General features: G+C 40.9%; 1 protein-coding gene across 1 annotated transcript in view; it reads left to right on the top strand.

Annotated features, from left to right (window-relative positions):
• Positions 1-10,022: 10,022 nt before the first annotated feature.
• Positions 10,023-20,097, top strand: part of ptpn9a (protein tyrosine phosphatase non-receptor type 9a) — a 34,741-nt gene continuing 24,666 nt past the window's right edge. Inside the window, exons 1-2 of the mRNA XM_049573563.1 lie at positions 10,023-10,166; positions 10,879-11,105. Coding sequence (XP_049429520.1) covers positions 11,073-11,105 — 33 coding nt within the window. The 5' untranslated portion in view covers positions 10,023-10,166; positions 10,879-11,072. The remainder of the gene's footprint in view (positions 10,167-10,878; positions 11,106-20,097) is intronic.

The following is a 20,097-nucleotide window of genomic DNA, read 5'->3' as shown; positions in this document are numbered from 1 at the left end:
CATGCATACGCACACGCACACGCACATGCACACGCATTTAATGTCTGCTACCACAGCCCTGTCACAAACCTTCTAAGGGGGCAGATTTGTGTTTCTCCTGTACAGACATATGATGTTTAGCTTACATGGTTGGTAACCACTCCTGGCATTAATGCTGCAGTCACATGTTCTTCACGTGGTTCCATTCCCAAGTTGGAAAGTCATACTTCCAATTTTGGTGTGTTCATGAGCTTTAAGTCATGATGCGGAAACAAAATGGGCCCTGCGAAGATGTATTTTATTGCTCAGAGCATTTATATTCATCCATCCATTTTTATCCGCTCTTCCGGGGCTGGGTCGAAGGGACAGCAGGTCAAGCAAAGTACCTCAGACATCCCTCTCCCCAGCAACACTTTCCAGCTCCTCCTGGAGGACCCCAAGGTGTTCCCAGGCCAGATGAGATATGTAATCCCTCCAGCGTGTTCTGGGTCTGCCCCGGGGCCTCCTACCAGTGGGACGTGCCCGGAACATCTCTAATAGGAGGCGCCCACTTCTCAGAGAATCGCCACCTTAACATGGTGGAGGGGTTTGCAAGCCCCCAACATACTGAGAGCGGTGTTGTCTGGGGCTAATAGGCCCTGGTAGGGTCTTCTAAGGCAAAGTGGTTCAGGGAAAGGAGTCAGACTAAGAGCGATTCAGGAAGACCTTGATGACACCGCAAATTCGGACACCAGGGCCCTCCCCTGGGGCCAGACCTTGGGTTGGAGCTCGCTAGCAAGCGTCTGGGGCCTTGGGCCACTGGGCAAGTTTGGGCTCAGCACCAACACAGACAGGGACAGGAATCGGGGTCTGGTGCGTTGTGTGTTGGGTGGCAGGCAGGGACGGTGCCTGGGCATGCTGATCCCTGGCGTCACAGACTGGCTCTGGGGAGCATTTACATGACACACTGATAACGGTTTGAAACTTTCAGGCTTGTGGCTGCACCAGTACATCCCTAAAACTAAAAAAAATATTTACCTGACTCATGCTAATATATAACTTTCTAACTAATCCAGGTCACTCTATGTGGACAGACACAACCTAATATTATATCACAAATAACGTGAGGAGCAAATTGACATGCATTAAGTGAATTAAAGAGGAACTTCACCCATTTTCAAAATTCATACATGTTATTCCTGTGGTCTGAGACAATCCAAAAATATTAGTAAATATGAACAACTTTCCCCCACATAGAAGAACCAGAGTGCTAAAACTGTGATGTCATGAAGTATAAAATCTGGAGCTGCTCTATAGACATGAATTTTGAAAGATGTTATAGATGACACTAGAAGCAGCCAGGGGGATGTTCTGAGTATATGAGAACATTTTCTGTTTCAGAACTGAGAACACCATGACAGAAAAAACTCATTTGGGTATAAAAAAGAAACAAAATTAGGCACCCATTCATTGTCTATGGAGCAGCTCCAGACTTTATACCCTATGACATCACAAGTTTGAGACTGACTTCTCTGGTTTCTGGCTTTAAGAGACAGCAGCTCATGTTCATAAATGTTGATTGAACTTAACTAGACCATGGAAATAACAAATTGGAATTCTTGATTTAAGTGGTGTTTCATCAACCAAACATTCACTTTGTCTGCCATGTTTCTGCATATAGCTCCAGAATTTTTGCCAACTTTCTAAGTTTTCTGACTTTCTGACTTTCAACTTGAAGGGGTGCCCATGTGAATTTTCCCAGTCAACTCAGGAACTCCCAGGAACTCATTTTCTGATTATTCTGACACCACATGGATGCAGGTAATGTCTAAAAACAGAAAATAGTATGATGTTGGTCTGTAGATTCACACAGGACTGTGAGGGTGGCAGGGTGGTGCAGTGGTTAGTATTGTCACTTCACAAGAGGATTCCTGGTCCGAACCCAGGGTGGAGTTTGCATGTTCTCCCCGTGTCAGCGTGGGTTTTCTCTGGGTACTCCAGCCTCCTCCCACAGTCCAAAGACATGCAGGTTAATTGGTGACTCTAAATTGTCCGTAGTTGTGAGAATGTGAGCGTGAATGGTTGTTTGTCTCTATGTGTCAGCCCTGTGATAGGGTGACCTGTCGAGGGTGTACCTGCATCTCGCCCAGTGTCAGCTGGGATAGGCTCCAGCCCCCCTGCGACTCTCATCAGGATAAGCGATTACGGAAAATGAGTGGATGAATGAATAAAAACTGAGGCACCACCTCATGCTATAATACTGATTAAATAGTAATTAAGATTAAACCACTTTCGTGTTTGGCTTGCCATTTTCCCCATTTCCCAATCTTTGTGCTAAGCTAAGCTAACCAGCTGCTGACTGTAGCTTTAAATTTAAAGTGCAGACACAAGAGTGGTATTGATCTTTTCATCTAATTCTTGGCAAGAAAGCAAATACTTCCCAAAATGACGACCTTTACTGTGAAGTGTTCAGTTATATTTTCTGGCTAGGAGTCTGGTTCAAAGCCTTTTCACACTGCCACAATACAATTCTGGGGGGAGTGATACTTAATTTGTTTTTAACTTTCTGGTCGGAAACAATTAAATTTAAGCATCTGTAGTCTGAGGTCCTCTTTAAAACCCACACTCTCAGACACCATACTGAGGACATGACCTCTTCCTTGTCCTCTGGTAGCTACATGACCCTGAGTCCACAATGTTTTGCTAACGTTTCTTCTTAAAACCCAGTCAAATGTGATTTTCATGCAGCCTTGGCAGAAATATTTTTAGACTTATATGATGCCTACAGTGGCTCTAGTTGACCCAGAGGCATCCACACACTGTACATTATTTGTGGAGCTATGAATAACTTATCTTCCTTCTCAGCTTTGACTAACCAGCACAATGAGCTCCAACAGGCCTTCATCTCTGTACATGTTTGATCCACTCAAAGATTTTTTGTCAGGGCTGACATGACATAGGCAGGACTACAACTTCACCAATCACATTTTCCCAAACGACATGATGTCAGAGAGTTTGACAGGAAGTCTATTGTTGTCCACTCCCTTTTCCCCTTCAGTTTTCAAGCCAGACTTTCTCACGCCTTAATATTTACAGTTCGTCTATTGTGGGATCTTTTTCTGTGTGTGTGGAAAGAAAATATAAACAGCATGTGAATGTACCTATAACTTCAGACCTTGTCTCAAAAGGCTTTTTCTCCTTCAGCTGCACGTATAAAAAGATACCTAATGTGAAGGTTAACACACCGTTTAGAAGGCTTACCAACTTCTCACACTCTCTCTCTCTCCATGTTTTGCATCAGATTACTTTTACAACCTCATTAAAAACACATCAAGATATGAATTGAAGGCCATCAATAGTCTTGCAGGAAGTGCAGTCTCCTCACTGCACTTGAACTAACTTCCCTTCTGAAATATATCAGCAGCATATAATATTTCTGTTGAGACCTGCAGGGTGTCTGGGAGTCATATTACAGTGACTTTATCGTACTGTTGGGTGTTTTCTGTTTCCTATGATGTCATGCAATTCCTGTAAAGTGTACTAGATTATGATGTAGCCTGGGGGGATGAATGACTCGAGAGTTTCACTAATTAAATTGCTATTCTTGCAACCAGCTATTGCGGAAGGGCCTGCTCCTATTATTAGTTATTTCCTCTCACTTTATTTCATGCATAAGTAATGTGCAGTGATAATTTGGAGAGTGCTGTTGTGATGTAGACTTATAGCTAATGCACAGATGTGCACACAAACAGTCTGTTTTAAATTTAGACTACAGTGGCCGATTACCAATATATCAAAGCTCCCTTCCTGACGTGTTTTAAGATGTAACATGCATTTGTATAATATGTTTAGGCATACCTATTCTCTCTCAACAAACTGAATACACAAAAAATGTTTACTTCCAAAAGTTTAAGTACTATTTTCCTTACAGATTCGGTCTAATATGTGCACATGAGGCTTTACATGTCTGCACCACACCTGTGTAAGTTGCATATTTGACCACATTTTGCTTCCAAACTTGCAGTGATGTCACAAAGGCATGCTTGTAAATGCATTTCTTAAACTGAGACTTAAAGCAACAGTTACACATTTTTGGAAATAACCTTATTTGCTTTGGGTTAGATGGAAAATTGATACTTCTTTCATATTTGTTTATTGAAGGTCTAGTTTGTAGCCATGGATGGATTACTGAACTGGCCAACTGGGCACCGGCCGAGGGGCCTTTACCTGCAAAATATTAATTGAAGAAACCCATACCAACCAAGAAGAGATTCAAAATGGTCACAAAGAGACACAAAATATCTAGGTGTCTCATTTATAAAACAGTGCATAGGATCCCCACTAAAATGTACATACGGACAAAGGCCAAAAATTTTAGACAGTTCCTACAATCTGGCTTCCACCTCACCATTTGCATCGCCAATTTCCCGTCTTCAAAATGTTCGTAAGCATGGGTCAAAGTTTCTCCCAGATCTCCTAGATCACAAATTTTCTGTGGAAAGTGGCGTACGCCTCTTTCAGGCCTTGTTTTATGCTTACTCAGTGTTTATAAATGAGGACCCCAAGCCGCTTAATTCATCCATGGTCTTTGCCCAGGGGCCCATTGTCTCCTAATCTGCCCATGATGCGTCGGATTTAGTGGCATCTAGCGGAGAGGTTGTAGTCTGCAAGTAACTGAAACTTCTCCTGTAGGTGAGCGACGGTGGCCAATGCAAAAACATGAAAATGTATCTCTAAATTGACTATCGGGCGGCATGGTGGTGTAGTGGGGTTGCCGGTTCGATCCCGGGCATGGGAGCCCTTCTGTGTGGAGTTTGCATGTTCTCCCCGTGTTGCGTGGGTTCTCTCCGGGCACTCCGGCTTCCTCCCACAGTCCAAAGACATGCAGATTGGGGACTAGGTTAATTGGTAACTCTAAATTGTCCGTAGGTGTGAATGTGAGCGTGAATGGTTGTTTGTCTCTATGTGTCAGCCCTGCGATAGTCTGGCGACCTGTCCAGGGTGTACCCTGCCTCTCGCCCGATGTCAGCTGGGATAGGCTCCAGCCCCCCCGCGACCCTCAAGAGGATGAAGTGGTTAGAAGATGAAGATGATGAAATTGACTATCTAGAGCCAGTGTTTGGTTTGTCCGTTCTGGGCTACTGTAGAAACAAAATGGTGGACTGGCAGAGGAGGACTGGTTATATGTAGATATAAACGGCTCTTTCTAAGATAACGAAAACAAGATTCTTAGTTTTAGTTTACTATACACGAATAAAAACAGAGTTATGACTATTATATACCACTGCTGCCAATATATCCTCCTAAATCCTACATACTGGATCTCAAATATAAAAATACAGCGGACTATTTCTTGGCTCTGAGCAGTTGCTAGGCAACCAAAGAAGACGACAGGAAGTTGTTAACGTAACTCCCAGTATAGAAGAAACATAGACTGTATAAAATAATGGACGTAGTCACCGTGACGTCATCCGTCCGTTTCTGAAGAGTGGATTTGAAGCTCAAAATACTCCGCTCTGGACGTCGCCATCTTGGCAGTGCCTGACTCCGCCCAACTCCCGGACAATCAAAAATGGGCAAAGAGGTGGGCCAAAGGAAGCCTGGCTGCCTAAACACGCCCACCTCGCTCGGCGCTGCTAAGTTAGCTAAGGCTAACGAGCTAGGCTAAGAAGCTACGAGGCTAAGAAGCTACGCTACTTTGGCTAGCCCTGTGGTGTTGGCTGCTCCCTTGGTGCCAGCTCCCTCACGAAACTTGAGGAAAGTTGAGTTTAGCTGAAACTAACGTTATACAACAAACTTTGAAACAATGATTCAGCTGTTATCTTAAAAAAAACGCTTTAACTTTTTTTTTAAATATATAACGCTAATAATTTATTACACTCATTTTACTTTCATATGCACAGCGTGGATCATTGGTGACAGCTATGTCCGGCGTGGTGTCCAGAGAGCTGCAGAGACCTTGGGAAGCACCCTCAGCATGCCGGGCGTCTGTGTCTGCTGGTTTGGCTGACTGCAGTGGGGAGGCCTTCTCTCCTTCTTTTCGCACTCCCTGCGAGGAAGAGCAGCACCAGATGTCCTCATCATCCACTGTGGCGGCAGTGACATGGGGAAGGTCAGCAGTGTCAAGAAGCTGGTCAGCATGATGAAGGAGGACCTGCACCAGCTTCACCTCCAGCATCCTGGCATTAAGATAATATTTTCTTCACTGGCCCAAAGATGCAGGTGGGAGGCTGGTGGCAATCCAGCAAAGATTGATAAGGCCAGGAAATGTGTGTTATGGCTACATTCATAGTTTAAATGGTGCCATAATTGAGCACCCTCACATCAGACACATTCATCTCACACCTAGGGGAAATTATATGTTTTTAAGTAAATTAGTTAATTGTCTTAAAGACCACCTCCAAACGCAGTGAACTGCTTACTGTTGGCAGTGTTACTGCTTTTGAATTTGGCCTTTAGGACACATTTTGTTAGGCCTGATCATAGCCCAGGCTATCATGGCTAATGTTGAGTTTTTGATATTCATCTATAACTTGTTTAAAATTTCAATAAATTCTATTTATATTTGCACTCCTTTTGTCTTTGTTACTGACTGAATGTTGTATTTCACAATCAAATCTGACTGTCAATTGAAAGGACAAACAAATCATATACTACAGACAAAACATTAAGCATTAATGTTTAACATTGTCACTGACAAAAAATTAAGCTGTCCATTTCTGTGTGGGCCTGATTATTTTAACTTTGTACTTGAAGATAACTAAGCATCTTACACCCAGCAGCAGAGCCTGAGAAGATTTTGGAGAGTAACCTTTGTTTGCTGCTCTGTTAGAAGTCTAGTTTTAACACAGAAGAATGTGACTGGATAAAGGGCTCAAAGTGAAAAACAAAGAATTAGCTGGACACAATAGTTTTGAAGCCCCCAAGGAGGTATCACTTGTTCGCTTTGTTGCCAACTCTGAGAGGGTCTTCCTCAGGCAAAGGTACTGTGACGTTTTTATAGTGAGGCAAGCAGAAAGATAATCAGCCAATTATGTGTTGCTGGGTTTTTTTTAGCCTCACTATATAAGTCTCAATACCGAGCAATACCCACAGAACCTTCTCATATGTCACAACGTCACAAATAAATAATACCTCCTACGGGACTTAAAACTATTCAGCGTGCACATATTTCCTTGTTTTTCACAAAAGGAGGAGACTTTCTCAGTGAATTTTCTTCATTTGTCTTAAAGAAATGTCCAAACAAAACCAGCACATAACATCAGCTTTTCATTTTATTTTATTTTTTTACATTCTGCTAAGATAAATGCAAACTTGGGTAAATGTTAAGACATAATTGAAAACATTAAGATGCCATTAATAACTATTATATTTTGTTAAAGGTTTAAATCACCACTATATTTCCAGTCATCACAGAAAACTGATGAAAGACAGCTTTCAAAAAAATTGCTTTTACTCTAAATTTTGTCTGATCCACTTTATATCACAAAAATTCAAACCATTTCACAAACAGTTTAACAAAATTAAGTCAAAGCTTGCATTCATGAAAACATCCATTTTAAAATGTTACAAAAAGTACACATGAAATAAATGAAAAGATTTATAACAGTAATTATAAAACCTATGGATTAATCTTAATTTCTTGTTAAACAACCTCTTTACTGTGAAGTAAATATCACATTGGCCGAGGCGTTGTAACTCTCCTCAAGTGTCCTACATGAGAGAAAGATAATAGGTTAAAAACACAGATAGAAAACATTGACTACAGCCTGTCTTGGTTAAAAGCCCACTCACCACCAAAATGATCTTACTGCTGAGTAAGTGGCTGTCATTCATAAAATAGTTTTGTGTTTAAGTTCTGTAGATATTCAACTTTATATCTGAATGTGATTTTAAATTTAACTGTACTATCAAGACAAGTGGAGTATGAATGTACAGTATGCAATTCATCCACATTAAAATAATTGTTGCTATCAAAAGGACACTGAACTGTTACCAAAGCTCACTGCCACTGTGGAATCATGCTATGTTCGGCTGTCTCATTATGAGAATATTTTTTCCATTGGTTCTTCACAGACTGTGTGTGGGGAAAAAGGTAGTAGTTCTCACTTTGATAAAGGGTCTTTGCATAAAAGGCACTAAAATGTTAAAGTTGGTAAATACGCGTCATGTTCCTTGATTAATAAAATCTTCATTTGGCCTTTTGCATCAGGGGAACACTAAACTGCACTGGTGTGTCAGTAATTTCACCTTATCAGGAATAGTACGGAGCAAGCTGTGCCCTAATTGAGTACTTAGTAATGTATGACAATTAGTAATTTATGTAATGCATTTAAATGTATTATGGACAATAATTCATCATTTTAAACTAATAAGTTTCTTGACTCTTTGTGAGGTACTGTATAAAAAAAGGTGTCTTTATCCTGGAGTCAGTGCTGAAGTGATGACTCTCAAAGTGTTCACTGCACAGATGGGAAGTCTTGTTTGGAGTCCAGTTCTGTCTCCTCATGTTGAGTGTCCACTGGTCCAGTCTGTCTGGGTCACCTAGAGGAAAACTTTACACAGACAAATAGGTATTAAAAGTAATATATGTGTTAGCTACCTACTTCACAGACAGCTTTACATGCAAACAATACAACTTAACTTACTTCAATGTTTAACAGATCATAATCAATTTATTTTAGCAAAACAAAAAGGTGGTGGCCATCACAGTCCTCATATTCTGTCTGTGCATTATCTATTGTTTAAGCACAGGCCTATATCATACACTAGTCTTCTTAATATTTTATATGTGACAGTCAAATGTCACATTAGTTTTTTTTCAATCACGTTACACAACTTATTGTAATTTCACACAGTTCGCCACTTTTTAATTTAAATACACAAGTATAGCCTTAATGTTACGTTAACGTTACACTGCTCATATGACAACGTTAACATTGCAACACGTTAGCTAACTAACGTGGTGGACCTTTATTTTCAAACCTCACACAGCCTCAGCCTTTTGTTCAAAATATTCTCCCCCTAAATGCCTAAATCCTAATACTTCTCTGTCAGGCTCTGACTTCGATGCATCCCCGGACTGGCGTCTTGCTCGAAGGCTAAATGTTAGCTGGCTGATTAGCTAGTTAACGAGCTAAGCTTGTGTTGTATCGTGTTGTCTGTGGCTCTGTAACTTGATGTGGATGTTGCTGCTGTGATACAGGTCGCATTTGAAAATGAGACCTCCGGTATCAACGTGATTTTACATGTATTAAATAAAGACTTAATAATATAATAATAAGCTGACAAGCTGACAAGCTAGGTGGTGACCGCTAATTAGTGCTAACATATAAACATAAATAAAATAATACTAGAATTTCAGAATTTCACTTACCGAAAAACCTGGAGCACAGACTTCTTGGACGGTCTGTTGGTATAATTAGTCGAACAGCAAGCCATATTACTCCAATATTTGCCTGAAAAATTATCCGAAAGGCGCAAACACGGCTGAGAGGACAGGTTCAATGCCTTGAACATGGGCACGAATTGGCTGAGATGACGCCGAGCAGACGGCCGAGTCGAGGCTCAGCTCTGCAGCAGAGCCAGCAGCTAGTTAGCATGCTAGTTAGCCACCTGTGATGGTGCGACCTGTCAGTCAAAGTGACCACGCCCTTAATTATGCGCAATTTCAAACCTTAATAACATTTAAACGGAAGAGTTAACCCCCAACTTAACTATAGAGACCAAAACCATTTTTTGTACCAGGCTGTAAACATGTTTATTTCTGCTCTAAAGTTGGGCATTTTAACATGGGGGTCTATGGGAATTGACTCACTTCCGGAGCCAGCCTCAAGTGGACAGTCAGTGAACTGCAGTTTTTGGCACTTACGCATTGGTCTCACTCGTCTCCCCCGGAGGTTGGGGCTTGAGAAGAAACAGTGACAATACACAGCCCAATAAAGTTGCGAATTGTTTTTTTATTTTATACCTCAGTTTTTTTTGACATTATTACGCAAACAAGATATATAATATTAGTAAGTGAGTTTTATAAGCGCTTGTCCGCGGGTTATTTTGCCTTTTGGCGGAGCCGGGTTAGCTGTTTCCGGTCGACAAGCTAAGCTAACCTTCTGCTAGCTTTAGCAAAGTTAGCTTTGTATTTAACTGCCGTTAACAGACAAATATCTAATCTAATTCTTGTCAAGAAGGCGTCTAATTTTTAGTTAAAGGTAAGACTAAACTCTGTACATAAAATTACATTAGCCTACACATTTCTTCACAGTGACTATTAAACATTAAAGTGAAATAATGTTAGCTAACGTTATATGAGCAATTTATATTTATTTTAATGTGTAGGAGTTTTAGTGTTAATGTTACATTGCAGTTGGTGTCCGTTATTTCCGTTTTACTTTATGCATATGGCGTCCTGTATTTCACAGCCCCCTCATGCCTCCTCCAGTTACAAACTGACACTCAAAATGGTGATTTTCCTGTTTGGTTTCCTATTTTTATGAATGAAGGCGGAGGTCGTGAGCTTTAGCCATTTTCTGGTGTTAGCCACCAGGGGGTAGAGCAACATGCAGAAAGAAAAGCCTCCAGTCTCTCTCGCTGTCCGGGGCTGTGCGTGTGTGTATGTGTCTCTCACAACATAAAGGCGACGTTCACGGCTTAAAACTTGCAATTCATGGCATGGAGGAGTTAGCGGGCAGCTGCAGTCCTCTGATCTGTGTAAGGTTAGGTGGTTTAGCAGCAGATCATGGTCTGAACCCAGTTATCATCGAGCCGAAGCAGATCCTCGTCTAGCTGCCCGAGGGTTGTCCTCTTTTTTCTCTTCCCTGTCCTCTTTTTCTTCTCCTCGGTGAAATCCGATACAACATCAACGGGGTTTTATATCTAGTTTTGTCTGGCAGATTCAGGCTAATTGTCTTGCATGTTTCGCAGTCAAACAGCACCAAGAGAGAGGAAACATTCAGCTCGTACTGCAGCGATTCAGATGCCTTCAACTTTGAGCGAGAGGGACAACCCCTAAACCCCGTTTTTACACGAGGGACAGACACACAGACATCTCCGTCATCTTCCACTTCATGAGAAGGACGCGTCTCGGTAAAAGGTGATCAGAGAACCGACGGGGGACCATGGCAGCTACTTTATCGGTGGAGGAAGAACAGGTAGGCCCTGAACAGTCTTTATGCTTTACACTTCTTCCTTTCTGTGTCTCACAGCCCTGAGTGTTTCCAGCCTCGGCCCTATACCTGGAGGTATTTTGGCCCTGAGCATTGCGTGTGTGCGCACCGCAGCCAGTGGCGATGGCAGTGCGCAATGGATTTGTTGCGAAATGGTCCTGAATGCGGAGCGGAAATATTGTATCGATTTCTAGCGCTTTATTGCTCTCGTTGCATCACTGTCAGTTCCTCTCCGGTGGCTGTTGAGCTCAAGTGTTGCGAAATAGGCCGAGCTCGCCTTTATCAGCCTCCACAGATGTAAAATAGTCATTCTGGGGTCTTAAGAGGTGTTCATTTGTGGGCACAGACCGTGATATTACACCGGGGAAGGGTTTTCGGGAGAGTTGGAAACGCTGTCTGGCTCCTCCGGGGAATGTATACAGAAGAAACTTGGTTTATACTGTCATGCCAGTAATGTGGCGTTTAAATATTGAGAGAAGTGACATATAGTCACATATTTAATCCAATTCCAAGAATAGGAAACGCACATTCCTTCTTTTTTTGGTCTTATCAAAGCCTACATGACTTTCACCCTACTTACTATAATGTGGGATGCTTTATGTAAGCCTAAAAAGCTGTAAACTTCATTTTGACAAGTTTCCCTTTTTGTTACATTCATCCATATAAAGATATTAGTATAAAAACTTAAAGTATACCATAGGCTTTTGATCTTACAGTTTTGTCAAGTCATCACATCACTTAGCTCTATATGTTTTAAGTTGTATGTTTCATTTGTTTGCTATCAAAGTTAATTTGAAAGAAAACTAGGACTGTTTTTGGACTTTTTTTAAAAAAAAAACTAAGAAAAATACTTAAATGATTGCTCAAGTGTTGCAGACTAACTGATATCTCTTCATCAGTTGAGTGAATAATCATTTCAGCTCTATACGTGCTTTATGTCTCATGGATTCAGGCCCTGAAGACACACTTTCTTTCTGAATTAAAAGACGACATCTGAATCTTCCAGTTAAACCCGTATTGCTAAACTTGTATTAATTAGTGTACTTTAAATCCACAAAGTAGCAAGCACCTAGCTATGACTAATGCAGTCGAATACAACCTCAATGAAGGTTTTAATTGTTGAAACTGTTTGTGCTGATCGAACTTCATGGTCGTTTTGGAGGCTGTAGCTTTCTGTGCTGCTGCATTGTGTTGTGTCATACTGAGGAAGTGTCTATAATATTTTGTACACCTCGTTTATATCAATGAGGGTAGACCACAAAGATGAATAAAAACCTCTCTAAAACAGTTTCTACAAAAACTGAACATTATAACCTTCATGAATGTAGGAGTCACTGCAGGACTGTTGTGTCTGAATCTTTCCAGCTAACCCAGGATTGCTAAACTTGTATTTATCAGTATACTCTAAATCTAGAAAGTAGCACGTCTATAACGTACACTTAGCTGTGACCAGTGAAGGTTTTAATTTTTGAAACTGTTGGTGCTGATCCAACTTTATGGTTATTTTGGAGGTTGTAGCTTTCTAATGTTTTGTCCAGCTCGTCTATATCAATGAGGGTAGGCCTTAAAGATGAATTAACGCCTTTCTCAAACAAAAACTGAACATAATAACCTTCATGAATGTAGGATTCATTGCAGGACTGTTGTAACAGACTTTATTAGTCCCTAATAAACTGGCAACTTAGTGGACACTATAGTATTAACCTTGGTTGTTTGACAAGCTGTACCAAACCATACAGAATCCAATACAAGCAAACAGACTGTAGTAACTGTTTCTGTGAGTTGTTCATTTTGCTCTTAACAGAAACAGGTACTGCAGGGAATTATAATCAAGTTTCTGTATCTAGATGTTGAAGCTATGTATGATTTTTTTTTTCAACTCTTCTTCTGTGGTGCTTTGGTCATGTGCGTGCTTGCCTTCTCTTCCCACTGCCTCCTCTCATCATCTGGCCAGCAGAAAGCCTTATCTGGCTACTCTATTTCCTGTGTGAGCCAGGGCCCCCGCTAGGGTACCGGACGCCCTCATTACATCCACAGCCTTGTGGGGGGTGTTTGGGTGGATTGTGTGTGTGTGTGTATGTGTATGTGTATGTGTGTGTGTGTGTGTGTGTGTGTGTGTGTTTTGCAGGGTGGCTCTCTCGGGAACATACACGGGTGTAGTGGAACTTCATTCTAAAGGCAGCTGTTAAAAGCATTTCCACTAGACTCGGGGGAAGGGGGGAGTTTATGAGTTACAGAGTGCGTTTCTGTGTGTCTATCATGTGCTTTAGAGAAAATGTGTGTGTTGTTGTGCTGCCTGTGTTTGTGTGTGTTGAGTATACTCCCAGGAAGCAGCGGAGTGAGAGAAATTGGGGAATAGGGAGAGAGTGACGTCACTGACTTCCTGTTTTGGTATTGACTCGTGCCAAATGGGACTCGCTGAAGTGAAGCAAAGCCGCTTGGCAACAGCAGTGCTACATTTGTAAATAGATTAGCATGGCATCTGTAATCAGATAGATTCTGGAAAGACGATGTCAAGGGCAGCCATGAATCCTTTTAAAATATAATGATAAAGAAGTGCATTAGCCCTGTCTGCAGGATGGAGGTGTAATCATGATGCTGCAGTAACCCCGCCACTTTCCATAACCTCTTAATAGAGTTTCTTTCTGCTGAGACATTAATACAGTCACCATGTACAGTATGACTCCTCCTGGCTGGAATGTGAATACAATAGACATTATGTCTATACTCAGACATTAATGACCAGTTCCTGTTACGTAGGATTATGATGGTAGTAAGTTAAACATAAAACAAATCCAGTTGTGTGCCAGTAAGCCAGTACGTACAGTACATTTCCCTGGTACTGATGCATTCAAATGAAATGTCGCTATTAATAAAAAAAGATTTACGCTTGTAATCAACAACCAAAAATATACACCATCAGGATGGGCTATAGCAGTGGTTCTCAACCAGGGATCTGGGGACCTCCAGGGGTCCTTCAGGGAGTCCTAGGAGGTCCCCAGAAACATGGGAAATAGTTTTATTTTCACTATTTAAAGGTCCAGCGTGCAGGATTTAGTGGGATGTATTGTCAGAAATGGAATATATTGTAATAAGTATGTTTTCTTTAGTGTATAATCGCCCGAAAAATAAGAATCATCCGAAAATAAGAATAGGCGCGTTTTCATTACCTGAGAATGAGCTATTTATATCTACATAGGGAGTGGGTCCTTGTCCACAGAGTTCGCCATGTTTCTACTGAATCCCAATGCTAGCCTTAGATAGGGTCATTAGTGTTTTCACATCAACCACTGTCGTGAGCAGCCTATACACAACGAGATGAACAGCACCAGAAATACATATTCAACTGCTATATTCAGTATATTTAGCGGTTTAAATCACAGAATGCTGAAGGAATCCTAACCAGGAGTTCATGCTTGGCACATGGGAGAAGTTTCAGCTGGTTGCAATCTAAATCTAATGCACTCCTTCTTAAATTCAGTGTAGAAGTATGCAACAGTATGAGTCTTCACGGTACGATAACCGTCTCAGAAAATATTGCGATTACAAGGTATTACAGAATTCACATTATTACCAGTCAGAATGACGCTGAAAGGAATGAAAACAGAAGGGTTATTGTTGGTTGAAGAAATGTTTTATTAATATAATTAAAACTTATCAAAAATCTCAACATGTAGATATTTGTGAAAGCATTAATAGTCAACCCTCCAATATTGTCGCAATATCAATATTGAGTTACTTGGTCAAAAATATTGTGATATTTGATTCTCCCATATCACCTAGCCCTCTTATTACGTATGACAAAGAAAAGCATCAAATTCTCAGTTAAGAAGCATGAAACCAGCACGTTTGGCTTTATTTGCTTCAGAAAATTACTAAAACAATTACTCAGTTATCAAAATAGTTGCCAGTTAATTTTCTTGTCAATTGACTAATCTATTAATTGACTAATCGTTGCAGCTGTAGTTTATAACTATACAATTCTGGTCTTAATCATATCTGACAACCAAACTCTTTTCAGATGGAGGTCCATGAGGAGGATTCTTATAAAATGGCATGTGAATCAATTGGGGGTCCTTGACACAAAAAAGGTGGAGAACCACTGGTCTGTAGAGGTTTATCATCACAGTATAGGTAGTTTTTCATTTTAATAAACAAAATCTTGTGGAAATTCAGTTTAGAAGCTGCTTTTAAAGACTGTTTTTGGCTAATCCAGTGATTTAAGTACTTGACAGATTACGTCGATCTGACAATTAGTCAAATAATAAGTTAATCAAAAGAAATTATCTGGCCAAAATCTTAATTGAAGTTACTTAATGTTAGTTTTTTGAGTAAACATGCTAAAAAAATAACTGGTTCTGGCATCTCAGATATAAATAATTTTGGTTTGTGATAGAAAATGGAGTATTTTGGGGTTTTATACTATTGGTCAGACAAAACAAACATTCTGCAGACTTCTCAGTATTTATTATAATGTACTGATCGGTAGTAAATTAGTTAACAAGAGAATGATTTCGGACACAGCTCTGTCTCCCTGTGGCAGCAATTTCTCTCTGACGTCATAGTCCTCTGGGTCATGGTCTCCAACCCTTTTGGACTTATGGACTTGTTTTCAGGGCTGTTTGGCAAAGAACCAACTACAACTTCATCCACCAACTCGCTGCACAGCATGTTCTTACCCCAGTGAACATAATCAATTAGCTATCGACAGTCATTGTCAACACCGCCAATGAACAGCCCCCGACAACAAACTGGATTATGTAACGTCAGCTGTTTATTGTTTAAAATGTCTCACTCAGCATTTGAGAGTGACAAACTGAGGACGTAAAGACAGCTGAAGTGGTGTAGATTTAAAAAAAAAAAAAAAAAAAGACTAATTCTGTACTTGCTCTGGCTTCTCAGTCGGTTTAGATTCACGTCAGGCAGTTTTAGCCAGAATTAAGTGTTTCAAGAACTTCGAGGAAAATATCTCCTGCCATATCAGATCTGGAGCGAGTCAAGCAAATATTTATGCATCCTCCAGGAATTGAATAAGTCACTCCTCCGCAGCGAGTCGTCCAATGCAGTCTGGTGTGCTATCATGAAAACAAACTGGTTCATCCTCAAATTCCACTCTGGCGGATGTGGCCCCTAGTGCAGAAAAACCAAACAAGACCGGCTTCTCCAGGAACAGAGGGTCACTGCCTGGAGTTGGCAGGCTCTCCTTAAAAGGCTAAGAGAGAAAGAGCAGCTGTCAGACCATTGAAATCTTGGAAACCCGAGTGTACCTGACAGCAATCTGACAGGAAGTTGTCTTTGGCCAACACCGAAGGATTAACGCTTCACAGTGCAACAACAAAGAGCAGACGGCCCACATTTAGTGGAACTTGTGGACTTTGTGTTAAAGGGTGGTACCGCAAAATTTGATTACTCCTCTGATAAAACAGTCCAGAACTTTTTTATTACCATAAACAACTTTAAAATAGCGACAAAAACTGGAACAATGACTTTTTAGATCAACAGAACTATAAGCATCCAAGCAAAACTGTTTTTCCTCAGAAGAAGACCTTGTTGACCTTTTCACCAAGAGCATTTTTCTGAAGTAGCTCCGGGTTTTATGTCTTGTTGACACTATATATTAGTTTTACTGCAGGTTTTTCTGTAAATAATTCACAATGCACTGCAAAAAGAAACTGTTTTAACTTACAAAAAAATGTGTCCAGGCTGCCTTGAAATTTTAAGTTGACTGAATTTAAGGAGACAAAATGACCTCAACTTGCCTTTGCAAATTCAGTCAACTCAAAACTTTAAGGCTGCCTGAACACTAATCTTTTTATTTTAACTGGGTATTGGTATTTAATACTTTTTAAGGTATCGACCAAAATAACCCAGTACCAAGTAGTAACGAAATTTCTCCAAACAATACCCACATACGAACCTTTTTTGTACTCTAGAATAAAATGGCTATTTCTGTGGTGTTGCTCGCAGCCAGTTACATTCTGATTGGCCTGCTACAGCAGCAGCTACAACCCACACAGTCTGTGGTGTGGTGAAGCTGAGTGCAGTGTATTTGACTGAGTTGTTTTAACAGTTATTTTATCATTTTAAAAAAATGTGTTAGTGATGTTAAATCATTTGGATCTTAAGTAGTGGTGGTGGCATTTTGCACAACTGAATGCTTCCATTCACATGATGGGTGTTGGATGAAGTTTTGAAAAAAGCTTTCAAATGAAGCACTCGTAAGCACTTTTAAGGATATTGGTATTGGCTTAGGACGTTCCTGGCAACTAATTTCCCTGTTGACTAAACAAAACTTTTAATTAAGACTAGTTGACTAGTCTAAAAAAGAGAAAACACTCAGAAAACAGTCAAGATTTAGCACAATTTATTGTTAAGTATTTGAAACATTGTCCCAAAAATATTGCGTTTAATTGATTATACGGCTAATCACGCATATCCCTAGTATTGGCATCATGATATTTTAATTATACAATACCAAGCTCTTGTAATAAGACAAGTCACTGCTCCATACAGTATCTTTCTTCGTCAGCCTTTTTATATTTGTTTTGTTTATTAAGTTAACTGAGCTTGATTTCGCACCAGTCCAGTTGAACCAGCTTGAGCCAAACCCACTTTTAGAGGACAGACGACTCCCGTCAGGAAGTCGGCCACTGTCTTCAATTGTCTGAAGCCCTGAGTCATCTTCTTCATGATTTCCACCAGATTAATGGCACCATCTAATTGCACGCTCACTAAACTCCCAGTGCCTCAATAAAAAATGTAATAAAAGGGAGAGATGTTTAAATACATTTTGTGAAAGATGTCTTTCACCTCTCAGTGGTCTTCTTCTTTAGTGAATGGAGCTGGCTAAGCTGGAGCACCAATGTTAAACACTTATTTTATTGTAGGTTTAAAGATGGTCTCTGGCAAGGGATTTGGATGGCATCCTTGATTTTGACTTTGACCCTTTCACAGTCGGTGCTCTGACTAGTTGGTGTCACAAACGCTCCATTGGCAAAGAAATACTTTTCTACACATGTTCCCAAATGTCAAAAATGAACTCAAAGTTAGTGAAGTTATCTTGGACTGTGATGAGAAACCTGCTCACACAGTAAAGCATGGTAGAGTTTTCTCTCTATTCTGTCATAGAAATGCGCCCAGTTCTCTCAGTAAAATATGTCGTTATAGGACCGTAATGTGTAGTTCATTGTTTAATTGTGAGGTCTGAAACACGTACCAGTCAGTTCACGTTTAAATTGTCAATGTTTAATGCCAGTATTGTAGGATCTGTTTGAAATGATCAGAGATGTTTCCTCTACTGCACTGAAGAGCTCAGGATTCAGAATAACACCCCTCCCCATGAGAATCGGATATGAAACGACCTCAGCCCTGTCAGGTGCAATCATCCCTCATCCCTTGCATGTTAAGGCATCTGAACAGAGCAGAAGCTGCAGGCCCTCCTGTCTGTGAAAGCACTGGCTTTCCTGAGGAGAGACAGTGGCATCCTGTCTCGAGGCTCAGCGCTCGTCAGTGATCGTTTTGTATTCCTGAAGAGCCGTGGACTCCCAGAACTTGACTTCCTGTCTCCCATGCATGCCCCACCACTGCTGTGTTTTACCAGAGAAGCGGGACCCTGTGTTTTGAAAGTGTGAGCTTTCATTGCCTCCTGTGTCGCCTTTTGACGATTCACTGGGTGCTGACTCGCTAACTCTGCGGGTGCTGAGGGTGGTGGGGGTGGGTTCCTGAGGGAGGGTATAATAAGAGCAGAGGGGAGGACAGGAAGTCTCTGAAAGACTGCTGGCTAAAATGGATAAGTTATGTGCAAGATGGATGGAAGGCTTTTATAGTAAACGCACATTAAACACAAGTGCAGAGTATGAGATGAATTTGATTGGTTCTTTTTTAGATTTGAACCAGTGTCTGAACATTGTGTTTGATTAAAAAAAAGAGTAAAAATAATTTCCATGTTTTGTAAGCTTACTTTTCTCTGATTAAGTGCTGTTACTTTCAGGGCCCTGACACACCAAGGCAACAGTTGGCCTTATGTTGCCTGAATTTATGTGGTTGTGTCCTCCACCGTTGGCGCTAGTCGGCCCTTGTTGGCCCTTGTCAGCTGTCGGGCAGATTCAGGATGTTGAATTGAGGGCGGAACCCATTGGTGAATAAAATCACTCTGATTGACAGTTCACCTTAGTGCACAAGTAGAGAAAAAAAGGAAGTGAGGAAAGCAAACAAATGGCTAGAGTCAAGAGAGCGTGAGATCGAAACAAACTTGTTCTGTTTAGTAAGATAATGTTCTTAGCCACTGTTTGCTTTAGCAAAAATGTACAGTAAACATTGTTTGTTCTTTTAACATTAGGTTGTGTTGGTTATGTGCTAACTAGCGTCTTGAATCCATCCTGTTGGTCTTCCGGTTTCCCTTCTTGAATGACGAATAGAGACTATTGCTGCGTATAAATTGGACTTGTGAGCTCATGTTTATGACGTGAGAAGTCGTGAACACGAACTAGTGAAATCACAACTCTCCAAAAATTTCCATTTAAGAGGTTGTGAATACCACAAGGGGCCTTCATATGGACTCTTCTTATGAACATGGTAAACACAACCCCATATGAATGCAGCATATTACCTCCCGCTGGTGTGGAGAGTTATTTCATCTCACAGAGATGAGAACATACATGCTCGTTGACCGTTAGCTGTAGTCTTTGCAGTGCTTTCAAGTGCAGCTTTTTGGCCAAGATGACATTTTGGTGAGCCTCCTTCTTGAAGTGACTATAATAAATACTCTTTCATTGCACATTTTCAGCCTCAGCAGGCTGCTGTTTTCAGGATACACCCTCTAAAAACTCACTGACGCTACGCTCTCAGCTTGAAATTGCAGACAGACACAAGCCCTTTCTACACTGCCAGATTTTCTGCGAATGTTGGGCCATTTTGCCAGCAACCTGTGAGCGTTTAGACACACAGAGTCGGATTGGCGAGTTGATCCGAGGAGCCC

Source organism: Epinephelus fuscoguttatus, linkage group LG4 (genome assembly GCF_011397635.1).
Source record: "Epinephelus fuscoguttatus linkage group LG4, E.fuscoguttatus.final_Chr_v1".
Taxonomy (NCBI): Eukaryota; Metazoa; Chordata; class Actinopteri; order Perciformes; family Serranidae; genus Epinephelus; species Epinephelus fuscoguttatus.
This window is presented reverse-complemented; position numbering and strand designations above follow the sequence as displayed.